This window comes from Stegodyphus dumicola, chromosome 1 (genome assembly GCF_044657685.1).
Source record: "Stegodyphus dumicola isolate Sdum_Otavi_A_Nest chromosome 1, ASM4465768v1".
Lineage (NCBI taxonomy): Eukaryota > Metazoa > Arthropoda > Arachnida > Araneae > Eresidae > Stegodyphus > Stegodyphus dumicola.
Window position 1 is genome coordinate 61,056,238 of NC_140768.1, and position 15,975 is coordinate 61,072,212.

A 15,975-nucleotide genomic window follows, 5' to 3' on the forward strand; every position below is an offset into this window, starting at 1 on the left:
TATCAAACTGTCAGAATATATTTTTTAAGAATTTCCAAACAGCCATTCTAGCATCTTCTTTCTTCACGTAAAATTCCATCTGCCTGAAAAAACATACAGCGTTTTTCTCAACACTTATTGGTAGCTGCCATATATTTTAAATTTCAGACACATTGCTGATCCTTCTAAAATCTAATCTACTTTCCAAAAACATGAATGATGAAGACTGAATTTTAAAAGAACCACAAGAAAAAACAAATGTTAAAAAAATATTTAAAAAAAAAGAAAGAAAGAAAGAAAGAAAAGAGCAGATTTATTGCTAAGTCACAGCAAATGACCATTTTTTGGGGGGGAATAGGATGGTAGCTCAGCTAAAAATGCAAGATACAAAAAATAAAATATCACTTGTGGCAACAAAAACTGTTTTATATATTATTATATTTGGTCACTTCTCACTATTAATAAAAAAAAATTAAGGGTGTCTGTTATTAATTGGAAAGTACCTGCAAAAGTTCATAATGCAATCACTATAACAAATACAGCAAAGAAGTGTATAGCAAGATATAAAGAATCTTTTCAAGTTTGTAGTGTAACAGACCCTGTAACATAACAGTACATTTAGCTGCTAAGTAGCACTCTAGTAGCAAGCTAGGTGCCAGTATAATGAAACATGGCATTCACCGCTGAACACAAATTTAGAACTTACGAAGATGAGTCAGTTCTACTAGTATAATAGAGATATAATATAAAATATCAAATAAAAGAACCTACAGATAAGCCAATTCAAGTGATAAGTTCAAGCTGACAAGCTGCTTATGTCAGTGACCCCCCAAACCTTTTTGTAGCTTAGAGCACATTTTAAAATATTGGTTGGGTGGTATGCACATTTATTCTTTCAAGCTAAATATACAGTTAATAATATACAACAAAAAAAAATCAAATATATAATTTTAAGATATAAAAATTAATGATGGTATTCTTGGTATTCATATGCAAAATAAATAATTACTAAATAATACAGAAAATATTTTTTAAATTCTTTGGCTTAAAGTTCATTAGTATAAAATTTCAGTACTTAAGTATTAATGCAACCACTTTCATGCAATTTGGCGATTTTTTACAGATGATAAAGTAAGTTACTTATTGGGTGAAAATTGGTGGTTTTCATGTCTTTTTTTTTTTTTAGAAAGATTCCCAAAGTATCGACATTTATTGTTACCAACATATGAAAAGAAAGCATACTTTAGCTGATTAAAAATATAAATTTTAATTATTACATAAGAATTAAAATTTTAATTATTACATAAGAATTAAAATTCACATAAAAAAACACATTCTTTTTCAAATCTTCCTTTAATTTTTTTCCCCCCATTTTCTTCTTCTCCAAATACAGAGCGATCTGCTCTCACTTAAAAAAACATTAGTGAATTAGATAGGTTTGGCTTTGTGTAAACCTCAGCAACTATCTAGAAAACGTACTTTATAATTGTTCCCTTTAGAAAATTTTCAGCAAAATTCTGTGTTCCTGCAAAAATTTTATCACAGTTTCTTCCATTACTAGCAAACTTCACAAGCTCATACTTTAAAAATAAAAATATCATGATTTGTTTATAAAAACCATTGGAACTTGGAATACAACAAAAAGAAATGCATACAAAAATGGCAGCATTGCTTGAATGAAAGACTGTTATAGAGCACGGTTGCCAGAAAAATGGCTATGTGCATAGTTGCCAGATTTTGGCTCATTCTGAAAATTTGTGACTTTTACTATGGTGGTTGTATTAATATTTAAGTACCAATATTTCTTTATAAAAATGGAATTTGTAAAGTCAATGTGACACTTGGGATTGTATTTCATTGTTAAAAAATTCTCATCTCAACACACTAAAAGGCACACTTTTGTTTTATAAGATTATAAAAATTCTGTTGTCATTCCTTTCTTTCAATCAATTAGCTATACAGTTGCACATATTTTTCAGAAATTTAACTTTTGGGTCGTTTATTCTCCCAACAATAAAATTCCGAGTTCCATACTCAAGGACCCCATTCCAGATATGAATTCCTGGGGTATTTATATGATTCCTTGCCAGTGTGGTTTAATTTAAATTGGCCAAACTAAGAGAGCCTTAAAATTTTGCGTCAAGGAACATGAGGCATAAGTTAGAAAAAAGAAAACACAGAAGTCTTCTGTTGCCCAACATTGTTGGTCCGAAAATCACATTTTCAATTTTTCTGCTCCCAAAATTATTCAAAAAACATCTTCCATTAGAGAACTGGATTTTTTAGAGGCATTTCACATTCAAAAAAATCTTTCTATTCTAGTTAATGATCCTAATTCCAATCCATCTTTGCCTTCGGCCTTTAAAGAAATTATGTTTTAGTTCTGGTTTCATCAACAGATGGCGCCACTAGCTTATTTTCTGTCCAGGCTTTCTTATCTGATCATTATATCCTATCTCGCTCATTTGTGCTTTTGCAGCTGAAGATGGTGGTTTGGTAAAACCATCGAAACTGGTCCTGTGAAAATTTGAAAATATAAGGCTGATTTTTGTTGTTTGACTTTTGAATTAGTATTTGTTCAGCATGTTATTGTGTCTTAATTAGTATGACGATATTTCTGCTTGTAAGCACTCATCAAGATGTTCTTCTGCAAGTCAAGATCTGTATTTCGATTTTATGATATTCATTGTTGAAAACAATGCTATCTGACTTGTTTTAATTTTTAACAAATAGCCTATAGCATGTCAAGTTTTAAACAATGCTAGGACCAAATTGAGACAATCCTGATCAAACTGGGATGTCTGGTAAGCTCATTTAAAATTCTAAACATATAATTATAAACGAAAATTTTTTAAACAAACTCCGTTATATTTTTCTAATTAATTACTATATTTTACTGAAAATTTTTTTTGTGGTTGCACAGCAGTGGGTTAAGTTGTTCACAAAGGCATAGGGTTGGAAACCCTTGGCTTATGTAATATAAAATTAATGATCAACTGAGACTACACAGGAGACATGGAGGGATTCTCTACATGCTGATGTGTACCTTTTTACTATATTTATTATGGATATTATACCAGATTTTTTTTTAAATTTCAGAAGGAATTATGTACCACCTTGCATAATATATTTCTACATATTATACCTTAAAACTTCTTAAACACAAAAATCAATTCAAACAATATATTTTTTGGACTGATGGAAAAAAACTGTATTATGATAAGATTTGATTAGAAAACTTACCAATAGTATGTGTTCTACATACAGACATGAAAACAAATGATACAAGAGAATGCCATATCAACGTAAATACTGAAAATACAATACTAGATACACTCATCATTTGGCAGACGATAGGATCTAAATCAATTCTATCACAGACCACATCATCAAACCAAGTTAAGCTTTCAACAACATTTGCTATTGTAAAAAAAAGTCCTAATATAAATACTAGCAATGCTCCATTAATTTTAAATACAGTTCTTGTGTGCATTCTTATATCTTTGAGAAATCTTGGATGTAAAAATAGACGACTACTTAAATCTTTACAATAAAATCCAAATCCACACCAAAAGTAAACGAGAAGGATACTGACAGAGCCACCTGGAATGTCTCTTGGTGTATTGGGTGAAAGTATGTCATACACAACATACCAAGTATATGATAGAGCATATGATAATGCTCCAGTAAAAGTTAAAGCATGAAGAATTGTTCCCAAAATTGGTTTTGAGTCAGGTTGCAATGGAATACCATTGCATTTAGCTATAATATACCAAGCCCACAATGGTAGGTGCTTTGATTGTTTAATCTTGGTATCTAGATTTTTCTGCTTAACACAAGATGATGTTGTTTCTATAAAAGATTTCACTTTGTAATCCTCTGATTCAGCTTCATAAAATCGTGAAGTCATAGAAGCAGATCGGCGATTTTTCCTGAAAAATACACACAAAATATACAACTTATACTTTTCTGATATAACTTATACATATTGCAATACTAAAAAAAATAATAAATAAATAAAAAGTGAATCCATTGATAACTTTTAGTAATTTTTTTTTTTGGGGGGGGGAGGGTACTCCTTGTTAAAATAGCTGGCCGCTTTGGTAAAATTTGGCAAAAATTTGAAAACACTGAGGCAACCTTCAAAAAATTATCATGCATAGGGAAGGAAATAATATTTACTTTCTTTTGTGGAGGTGATAATTCAGCAATTTATGTTATAAAATCAAATATTTTCTCTTGGTCTACATATTGTTATAACATATATGCTTCTAAATAGGAATCCAAGTGTTAGTGAGCTCTTACTCTTTGCCTCGTTCTGTTCTGCTATTTCACCACAATCTACAAACACTCAAATTTCTCTGTATGTACACCAGATGTTGGATTTACAAAGTTGTATTTATGATATGCACTGCTTATGCACTGTATTGAAAACATTCTTTCTAATTTCTCACTCTGATAAGCTATGCAAATATATCACACATTCTTTTACATTTATCCTTTTTTTATCTTCTCATTTAAAGTTTTGACCTCTTTATGTGGCATTTGCACAAGAAAACAATAATTTATTCCTCTGCAGATGCTTTCAGCCCACTGTTTCTGCAAAATTCTAACTGCATTGTTCTATATCATTTGACAGACTTTTGTCATACTTTTATCAATCTCAACAATTTTTTTACATCAACCAATTCTAGCTTCAGAGTATTTGATAAAAAAAAAAAAAAAAAAAAAAAAAAAAAGCAACAGATTTCTCATATCGTTGCTCTAAACTGATGAATTTTCAACCATACTTTACTATCTGTTGAGCCATCTAATAGAAGTTAGTTCTTCTGCCCAACAATATGTGAAGTGCAAAGCCATGCAAAAAAGAATCTTGGAAACATGAAAGCAATAACTGACATTTAGATCCGTTTTGCAACTTTACACATCGTATTTCCATATATTTTTTTTCACAATATAATACAAAGTCTTTAATCCGGATGTCCATAATCCGGAATGATCTATAATCTGGACCTCAAAGCTACAAACTTTCTGCGCATGCGCATTTAATGTATAACAAACGGTATAAGCTAGGCTAAAATTATCTAATTACTCTATTTCAGTTAATATTGCAGATTGCGTTGATCCTTAATCTTCTTATTGGATTCGGCTTATTATTTTTTGCAGACTGTTAGAACAATTTTATAAAAAGTAAGCTTGAACTTTCAATTATGTCAAAAAGAGTGTCCGATTCTGGAGCTGGCAAAGGATCTACAAAGTGAAAGCATGTTTCAATGTACATCAAACAAAAAGTGGAATTGCTGCAAAAAATGGATAAAGGCATGAAGAAAGTGACAGAGAGGTTAGTGAAAGAGAAAAAGTTTTGATTGACAAGTTAGTCGGTATTCTCGGCACAGCAATTACAGGACTTGAACAGCGGAACTTTGTAACTGAACAAGAAATTATGTCTGTTTATAGAATTAAAGAGAAAGTATTAGCACATAAAACGAAGCAACTTATCCCCTTCCCTTATGATCTAATTTCCAAACGACTATGGGCCAAAAGCGACACCATAGTCGGTCGTGCGCAGGGACATAAACAACTTTGCTCAGCATTCGAAACTGTACAAATCGCAAACTTCCTACGATTTTTATATACATGTGCACGGTACAATTAACTTTGCAAGATGTTTGATAAATAATTATGGTATTAAACAAAAAAGATTTATTATTGCAAATTATATAATCCATTAATAATAACATTTTTGTTTTAATACAAAACTTTAGTAATCTTTGACAGTATGATATCTCTCAAAACATGTTGGTACATGTAATGCAATTTTACACTTTTTGCATTCCCATGTTGTCTCTCTGCATTGTTTATGCTTTGTGCAAACTACACATCTTGGTTTTGGATGTTGGTTCAACAGCGTTGGATCTATATGTTTGGGAAAATGATTCCACTGTTGAGCCTGCAATCTTAGTGGTAAATTTCCATTTGACAACTGTCCTTTACGGTTGTAGTTCCATAATGGTGTATTTTCCAATAATAATTCGGCTATTTTAATCTTATATTCTGCATATCCCTGTCTTTTTTCAATATTTATCTTGTTATGAATAATAAAAGAGTTAAATAACGCCATGTCAAACAGGTAAAAGAAAATTTTCCGATACCCCTTCAGACACTTTCTCATAAGAGGGAAGCATGCTAGCATTTGATCTTGTTGATCAACTCCTATCATTCTGAAATGTTTTGTTTATGTTTTGCCCGGTAGAGTTCCGACAACTCTGACGCGTCTTTTTTGTGTTTGGGCTGATAACCTAGCGACGCTTCTGAGACGTCTTATTCATGTTTGGGTCGATAACCTTGCAACGCCTCTGAGGCATCTTGTTCATATTTGGTCCGATAACCTTGCGACGCTTCTGAGACGTCTTATTCATGTTTGGGACGATAACCTTGCAACACTTCTGAGGCGTCTTATTCATGTTTGGTCCGATAACCACGCGACGCCTCTGAAGCGTCATTGTAAACTAAGGGGTCAAACAACTTACATTGAAAGAAATGTTTACTAAAGTAAACAAATAAATATTAAGCTTTTTTTTTTTTCTTCTTTTTGTAAATTTTGACACCCTTTAGATCATAATTGCTCTTTATTTCATAAATTCTGGTTTCATATTTTTAATTTTATAATTTCTGCCGGCCATTTTACCAGATTTAAATTGATTATCTACAATCCGGAAAAACCCCTAATCTGGAATCACAGAAGTCCCGACGAGTCCGGATTAAACACAATAATAATTTTAGTAGCCATTTTTTACACTTTGACTAAGTATGCTATGTTCCGTGGCCATGAGGAATAAAAAAGCATCCTTCCCTAATTGATGACTAACATTTTAGAGGGGAAAAAAGTAATAATGTGGAAAAATATACACCACGAGGAAAGTACTGCTTATTTTCTAACTAATGGAAAGTTAGAAGTACATTAACATTTTAAAGGGAAAATAATTATCTCTAGAACAATATCACATGGTCTAAAGTTAATGTGAAAATCAAATGTGTTATATGTTATCAGTACCATAAAAAATTACTGCTTCTATTCCATCAAAAAAATTATTTTTTCTTGATTATAAGTTAAAAATTGTATACATGGTACTATTTGGGACTGGATTCAGAAATATATGTATATATGTATGTATGTACAATATATATGTGTGTATATACAACACAAAACATATACAGTCAAAAGTCGTTAATCCAGACTCGTCGGGACTTCGGCGTTTCCGGATTATCGATTTTTTCTGATTATAGATCATCATAAATCTGATAAGATGGCATGCAGAAATTATAAAATTAAAAATATGAAACCGTAATTTCTGAAATAAAGAACAATTATGATCTAAAGGGTATCAAAATTTACAAAAAAAAAAAAACTTAATATTTATTTGTTTACTTTATTAAACATTTCTTTCAATGTAAGTTGTTTAATTTGCTTCGTTTTATGTGATAATACTTTCTCTTTAATTCTATTAAACAGACATAATTTCTTGTTTAGTTACAAAGTTCCGCTCTTCAAGTCCTATAATTGCTTTGTCGAGAATACCGACTAATTTGTCAATCGAAATTTTTTTGTTTTCAATAACCTCTGTGTCACTTTCTTCACTATCAGAAGCGAATTATAATGACGAGCAACTTGATTTAAATCATATCAAAGATGGAGTACATCGAGATGAAATACTACATTTAGTAAGGAATTATAACCCAAATAAAATAAAAACATCTGCTCTGAATATAAGGATAGTGCTGACACATCAACTTCCAATTCATTGTGCGCCACGGCATTTTCCTTCCCCCGCCACAGAGCAGGGTGAAATTGATAAACAGATTTCGGAATGGTTAGAGAAAAAAACGATATGCCTTTATCCATTTTTTACTGCAATTCCACTTTTTGTTTAATGGACTTCGAAACATACTTTCGCTTTGTAGATCCTTTACATATTAGTAAATATATATCAGAAATTCTATTTGACATAATCGAAAGTTCAAGCTTACTTTTATAAAATTGCTCTAACAGTTTGCAAAAAATAATAACCCGGATCCAATTCGAAGATTAAGGAACAACGCAATCTGCAACATTAACTGAATTAGATAATTTTAGCTTAGCTTATACCGTCCATTATACATTAAACGCGCATGCATAAACGTATTATGCGCATGCGCACATGCATATTCACAGCTGTAAACGTCTTACGCGCACGTGTAAACGCCTATGCGCATGCATCAACGCGATGCATTCGCAGAAAGTTTGTAGCTTTGAGGTCTACTTTCACTTTGTAGATCCTTTACATATTAGTAAATATATATCAGAAATTCTATTTGACATAATCAAAAGTTCAAGCTTACTTTTATAAAATTGCTCTAACAGTCTGCAAAAAATAATAAGCAGGATCCAATTCGAAGATTAAGGAACAACGCAATCTGCAACATTAACTGAATTAGATAATTTTAGCTTAGCTTATACCGTCCGTTATACATTAAACGCACATGCATAAACGTATTATGCGCATGCGCACATGCATATTCACAGCCGTAAACGTCTTACGCGCATGTGTAAACGCCTATGCGCATGCATCGCGTTGATGCATGCGCAGAAAGTTTGTAGCTTTGAGGTCCGGATTATAGATCATTCCAGATTATGGGTGTCCGAATTAACGACTTTTGACTGTATACATACGTTTCTGAACCTGGCTTTGATAAAAAAAATACTGTAAATATTTTAGTGGAAGAGAAGAAACATTGAAAAAATAATATCATATGTACAGCATCATTATCAAAAAAATGAAAATCAAATATAATGCAGGTTAAAAACCTGGCATTCAAGTTAGCTAATTCTGGTGACTGACTGAGATGATCACTTTGGCAAGTGCTTTTTTTTTTTTTTTTTTTTTTTTGTAAATACGACAAAATTATTATACAGCATATTTAGAAGAATGAACTGAGACTGAATTTATATGATGATATGCATTTTTAATTCAGACTACATAAATAATTTATTTGCTTATGTAATTTAATTCAGGAATAACATAAATATGTTTTATTTAACACAATAAACAAAATTTCAGACGGAATAAATCACATCTGAAATCAAGATGAATCACAGAATAGTTATGAACACACTTCAGAAATTTACAAAACATCCATTACATAAAATAAATATTAAACATATCCTTAAATTATACGGAAACACAAAGATGACAGATGTTTGTTATATATAAAAAGACTGGCAAATAAATTAATGTAATTAACAGTTCAGAAGGCTCTTATGTGGCTTGCATATAGGAGTTATTCTCGAAATTATGCATTGAGAAATGATGTTCAAATACAAATGATGTATAATTATGGCTAATGAAGCAATTTCGGTAAAGTTTACAATTGGGTGCCCCTTGTTTTTTGGTGATTCTTTTTTCATGCCAAGATCGGCACTTGGAAGGCACAATATTAAGAGGGCCCATACACAAAACCAAAATAAGAAGTCAAAGAATTGTACAAACTCTGTGTCCATGTACACGTTGATCTGTTTTCACTTAAAAAAAAACATCTTAGAATTGCACAAACTAGGCATCGTGCACTGCCTTAAATTTGTCCATGTACACATCAATCTATTTTCATTTAAATAAAATCAGGAAGCCAAAACAAAGTTAAAACTATCATGGTAAACAGAAGTGAGGTTTCATCGCCAAAATTTTTAAAAAATTGTCGCTAATCGAAAGGGCACCCAATCCTACACTAGAGCCGTAATTTCTACTGGCCAGATAAATGTTGTGTCATCATCATTCATTTTTTTTTAGGTGCAGTACTTACACCTTCAGTGCGAACAGAAATATATAGAGTTTTTAAGAAATTATCCAGCCCACTGCCAAAGTTACTTCCACAGTAACCAAAGCCCTTGATACTCAAATTGGCAATAAAATTATCTTAGTGCTAATCAAATTCTCATCAGAATTTAATTTGTATGCATTGAACATTTATGATCTAATCTGGAAATGATATTCCGTTGCTTGCATTAAAACAAGTTTAACCACATTAAAACAAGTGACAAAAGTAAATCATTCCAATGTTTTAAGTTATAAAGAGTTGCTTAAAACACTTCATAACTTAACAATTGGAAAAGAATATTTAATAACTGGAACTACACTAAAATCTATTAGCATAAAATGAATCATTACTATAAAATGAAAACACAGGCTGAAATTCACTTACGGCGATGCAGACGCCATTTCCAGAGGTATTGAATTGATACTTTTATCATCTGCGCTTAGATCAGCCTAAATAAAAAAGAATATTTTTACAAATATATATATATACATATAACAAAAAGGTTTTGATGTGGCAACATTTAACTCATTATATAAAAAGTAAAAATTTTACATGATGATTGCAGCTCACTCTTATAATTTGCGCAGTCGCTTCTTAATATTTCAAAAGAAAAATAATAGCATGCAATTAAATACTCAATATTTCGGTTCTTCAATTATTAGCTCCTTGTAATTACTTTATTTATTTATTGAGTAAAATGATTTAACTGCCATCGAATCAAAAATCATACAATAAAACTTTACAACCGAATGTGATATTAAAAAGCATAAACTATAAAAGAAAAAAGAAAACCGCCCAATTTAAAACGAGATTCTATACGATACCATTGTTGATTAGGAAAATCTCATTCATTGAGATTAAACTGCAGGACTGTCTGTCTCTACTTAGCATTGCGTAATCGTACGGCCACGGCCTCAGCCTGTGATTTGTCAACAAACTACCAACACACCAAAGACCAAAGACCGTTTAGAAGGGGAGCAGCTAAAATCCGCCGGGAACTGAAGAAATTGAAACGATCGGAATAAGCCACCGCCGGAGACTGTTTTTGGTGACAAATTTTTTATCCAAATAATAGACCTTTTTTTTTATTCATTTTTCACTCATGTGCCTCTTTTCATGTCTTTGCTCATATTATCTTCTTCGTTTAGATTTGTAATAATTTTTTATTATAAAAGGCTACGAAGTGAATATGGAAAATTCGAAGAATTCGAATGTGAAATGTGTATTTAATAAAACAAGAATAAGTATAGAAAATGTTGATAAATGCCAAAATTTTAATAAAACTGGATTTTTATAAACTCATTACCTAAAACTAAATACTCCTGAAATTCCTCCCGAAGGAGAAGTCTTCCCTCTCCTTGTTGAGGACCTCTGTTTACAGGATTGGCTGCCCAAGCGCCCAAGTGATCCAATCAATGGCTTTCGTTTTATTATGTTTTTAACATTGCTTTTGGTGGGTTTTTAACATTGCTTTAGTGGTATAAAGGAGTTGAATTGGAGCCAGTAGGCTCTTCTCTGAAGAATATGCAAGAATGTGTATTATAGAATTGTGCATGTCATACTCGTAGACGTTTTTGGTCCGTATTCGTTATTTGTGTATGTACAGACTCGTTATACTCAGTGGTACAGGCATTGCTCGTCTTTCATTTGAAATTAAGCGAAGGAATGATGAATGATCCGAGTAAGCAGTTGGATGATGATGCGAAACTTAAGAATATTATAGGCAAACTGAAAGTGAGTTCCTTCTTTTTCTGATTTGTCGCTTTTTATCGATAAGCTTGGAACTATAAAACTACAATAAAAAATGGAAAATATCTGATATGCGTTTTAAATACCTAACCCCTGTTTTTTTTAGAATTTTGGTACTATTAGTGATGACCAGAAGTTTGGTGAAATGATGACGAAGCCAGGACCAAATCGCTATATCCTCATAGAACAGATTCTTTCTAAGTAAGAATTTTTCTTACATAGTGTAAGGGTTTATCTCTTAATATTGGTTTGCTTAGTTGAATCTAACAAAAGATATTGGAGTTTTTCTTATGATTTGAATGAAACATGAAATGTATCAGTATGCAAGATAAACAGTTTGAAACAGCGTAATCTGCGTATATTTTCTTTCCTTTCTAGCTGTCATTAATGTGGATATCTCTATAAGGAACTTCACTTTTAACCTCTTCGATTATCTTTATAATATTAAACAGTGTTTACTTAATTTTGTAAGAGCTATTCCATTTATATTTTATACAGTTTTTAAAAGTCTGTGAAATATTTTTAGGTTTTATGCAATTGATATATAGGAAAGACCCAGCCCATTATTGGACTTTTAAACATTGTGTAAAAATTTATTGCTGAGAAATCAAAATTGTGTCTAATTTATACTTTGTTTAGATAAACCTTGCATGTGCAATTTTTTAGAATTAGATAAGCAGGTTAAAATATGTGAGTGAATCAAGGATATTTTTAATGTTTTCTTTATTATTCTTATAATACAAAATAATAATAATAATGTAGGGATAATGTGTATTTGAGTTTTGCTTTCAAAGATTCCTTTCCCTTTCAATAAATTATGCTCAAAACTTATTTTATTGATGATTTTAAAAACTTAATTTATTTTCATTTATAAAGTATTTATAAAATGTAATGAGTAATATATGAATTTTCAGAATAATTTCATGATTTTATTAACTATAATTTAGAAATCAAGTTGGAGTATAAATAAAGTATGTTAATTCTTTTTACATCTTTAATTTATCAGAAAGTATGCATAATTTACTATCTTAAAATATTACTGTGTATTAATATGCATATTTAAGTTACTTTATTTCTCTGCTTGGATTCCAATTAAAAATATTTTGAGAGATTAAAATAATTTTCTTGTTTCCAGCTATTATATCTCAGTGCTGTAAAAACTGTTCATAACTGAAATTGAACTTCTTTATTAAAATGGACATTTTCCTTCATTAAAGTGAATGCCCAACCATCTTGTTAAATTTATTGATACTTAGGAAAAAAAAAACTATCCCTACATAAACATTAAAATGAAATTATTAATATGAGAGCATCTGCAGTAATTGAAAATGTTTAATTCATTTTAATTTAAATTTTCTTTTTTTAGAATTTAAATTTGCTTTTTTACTTTTATACGTATTTGTTAAAAATTTAAATTTGTTTTAATTTAATTCATTTTAAGTTAGATTTAAATTGATTAGTATAACCATTTTTAATTCTTTATGCTTTTATATTTATAATATAGCATAAAAGTGTTTTGTTACTCTATTTTTATTAATACTAATCTTTTTTAATTTTACTATTATGCATATAAAATAATCAAAACAGATATTTGAAATTTTGTAATTAATGAAGAAATTTTGGTATTATGAAAGTTTTATTTTAGAGTAAAACATATATGTTTAACAGCTCTGTTATAGCTGCTGAATGATATTTTGTTATAAATATGTACACTTATTATATTACATTAGCTGGCCCAATTTCATTATTAATATTATTTAATAATGTTTTGTATTTTAGCTTTACATTTTTACTGAGTAGACAAGAGCAGTTTGATCGTACTAATTTTTGGAATTTGATGGATAGCTTGTATCTGATTTTTTGTATTTAAAAGAAGTCTAAAAGAATTTCATGGAAAACTTGTAACTGATTTTTACTTAATAGATGTAAGCAACAGTAAGCAGCTCATACTAGTATTAACCACACCTAAGCTAAAAATGAGTATTAATTGTGAATGAAAGTCCAGCTGGTTGATAGTACCTGGTCAAAATCTGAAATCAATGGCTTTTGGTCTCTAGAAATTCTTTTGACAAAAAAATATATGAGAGTGTAATATCATGAAGAGATGATACTATTAGTGTTTCCCTTATGTTTTCATTTTCACTAAATTTGTATAAAATTTGCTATTTCTGTGTTGTATTTCAAATTGAAGTGCTTTTTAAAAGATCTATATTTTATATGTATGTATAATATTCTCCCATGAAAAATACCTAGAGTTTTAAATATTATTTAATGTTGTGGTTTTCTTTCTTCCTCCTCCTGTTGTAAAAATTTTTGTAGCCTCACTATTTCACAACAAAAGTAGAGAGCAAAATGATTCCTTTTACCTTGTATCCAGTGCAGTATCAGCATAGTTGTAATTAATTTACACAATACATATCAAAAAAGAGTTATATAATAAAGAGTGTCATATCACTGTCCTTTCCTGAAGGAGTGAGGGGGAAAAAAAGAAAGCAAGTCATACAATTGACTCCTTTGCAGGGTGTCCAGAATGGTATTTGATGTCTACTTGTTTTGTTCTGGAACTATTTTTCAGGCCTGTGAAAGTTTGATGCATAACTTGTTATCTTCATAAAAAGTAATCAGCAGATTTTGTTTTAGTTCTAGATCTTTAAGCAAATTTAACAGCCATTGTGCTTCTTGTGCTGTATTAGCTGCTGCAATATATTCAGCTTCAGTTGAAGGTAATGCAATGCAGTTTTGCCTTTTGCTGCTCCATGAAATGCAGTTATTTCCGAGTTTCAATAGGTATCTTATAATAGATTTTCTTGTTGTTCTGTCATTTACACAATCTGAAATTCAGATAGGATAAGTTCTTAAACTTTGTTAAAGATCAACTTAAAGTCTTTAGTTGTATATAAGTATCGAATAACTTTCTTGACAGAATTCCAATCTATTTTCCGAAGTTTTTCGTTTCTTCTACTCAGTAGCTTGACAGTACATGCTATATCTAGTCTGATGATTGTTGCAATATATAATAATGCCCCTCCTGCTTGTCTATTTTTGTATTATCTTCTAGAAGATCATATTCAGTTTCTAGTTTGTACAGTCAAAAGTCGTTAATCCACACTCGTCGGGACTTCGGCGATTCCGGATTATCGATTTTCCGGATTATAGATCGTCAGTTTAAATCTGGTAAGAGGGCAAACAGAAATTATAAAATTAAAAATATGAAAACGTAGTTTATGAAATAAAGAACAATTATGATCTTAAGGTTATCAAAATTTACGGTTGATCTTTACATTATGGTAACTTGGCGAAAATTTGGCGACTAACTCTCCTACAGCAACCCTCTATTTTTTTTTCCCCGCCGCCATTTTGTCTTCACGAAGTAAAGACATGTTTCTTTTCTTTTTATCTCCTGAACACTTCTTCCAACAACCTACTAGCCGAATTACACTTATGCTAGAAAATTTATCAAACAAAACTGCTTAATCATGACAAATATTCACTGCAAAATTAGGAAAAACTGCACAATACCATCCTCCTTACGCATTTTTCAAAATAACACATACACATAAACCATGTGCACGCCGACTTATTTTTGCTTAAAAAAACATCCCAGAATTGCACAAAAATGGCATTGCGCACACTCTTCACTATATCCATGTACACTGCTTTTTTCTCATAAATTACAAAAATTTCACGAAAATACATGACAATTTTCTCAATCTTTAAACCCGGTAAAAAGAACATATATGAAATTACCTGATCGCGAAAAAGTATTTACCCTTTACAAATATGAACATTTCCACATATAAAATAAATAAAATATCCAAAAACTTTTACCTCTAAATCATCTATTACATTATACACGTCACCAACGAATTCATACCACAAGCATTACAAATACTTAGTATCAAATATTTAAATTATTTCCATGCACGTTTATCGCACGCTATGCACGTAATACTTAATATCAAATATTTAAATTATTTCCATGCACGTTTATTTCAACTTAAACGTATACCAAATTCCTACAAACATAAAATTCACAAAATAAATATCATTTTATTAAAATATAATTAAATTCAAAAACACTACTTAAAATATAAATGAGCACATACATTAAATTAATAAAAATTACCTTACAATCCTAATTACTTTAAACTAAATCATTGCTAATAACAATTTTCCCAATAATACCAAATTCCTTTCCACCTTACATTTTCAACAATGCATAAAGATAATATCCTCAAATAATTAAAAATACTAACTTACCTAATCTTCTTCAGAATCTTGATTACGTGGCGGATACAATTTTCTTCCTTCTGTTTCAGAATCTTTAAAATCATACTTATCTTTCAAAGCAAGATACCAGGTAAAATAAATAACATAATAAAACATCTTTATTTC

General features: G+C 30.4%; 2 protein-coding genes across 5 annotated transcripts in view; one reads left to right on the plus strand and one right to left on the minus strand.

The window, feature by feature from the left end:
* The window catches only part of LOC118187657 (uncharacterized), a 45,330-nt gene extending 34,461 nt beyond the window's left edge, over positions 1–10,869 (minus strand). Inside the window, exons 1-3 of one of the 2 annotated variants that reach the window (XM_035357916.2) lie at positions 10,656–10,869; positions 10,216–10,280; positions 3,223–3,911 (exon numbers count right to left, since the gene is read on the minus strand). In XM_035357916.2, the coding sequence (XP_035213807.1) occupies positions 3,223–3,911; positions 10,216–10,280; positions 10,656–10,658 (757 nt within the window). In that variant the 5' untranslated portion in view covers positions 10,659–10,869. Of the gene's footprint in view, positions 1–3,222; positions 3,912–10,215; positions 10,281–10,383; positions 10,630–10,655 lie in introns of those variants that run through there. The other variant, XM_035357917.2, reaches the window with a different exon arrangement.
* Positions 10,870–10,885: 16 nt separating this feature from the next.
* Positions 10,886–15,975, plus strand: part of LOC118187658 (uncharacterized) — a 32,807-nt gene continuing 27,717 nt past the window's right edge. For all 3 annotated transcript variants that reach the window (XM_085815378.1, XM_085815383.1, XM_085815391.1), the window contains exons 1-2: positions 10,886–11,565; positions 11,687–11,781. In XM_085815378.1, the coding sequence (XP_085671504.1) occupies positions 11,497–11,565; positions 11,687–11,781 (164 nt within the window). In that variant the 5' untranslated portion in view covers positions 10,886–11,496. The remainder of the gene's footprint in view (positions 11,566–11,686; positions 11,782–15,975) is intronic.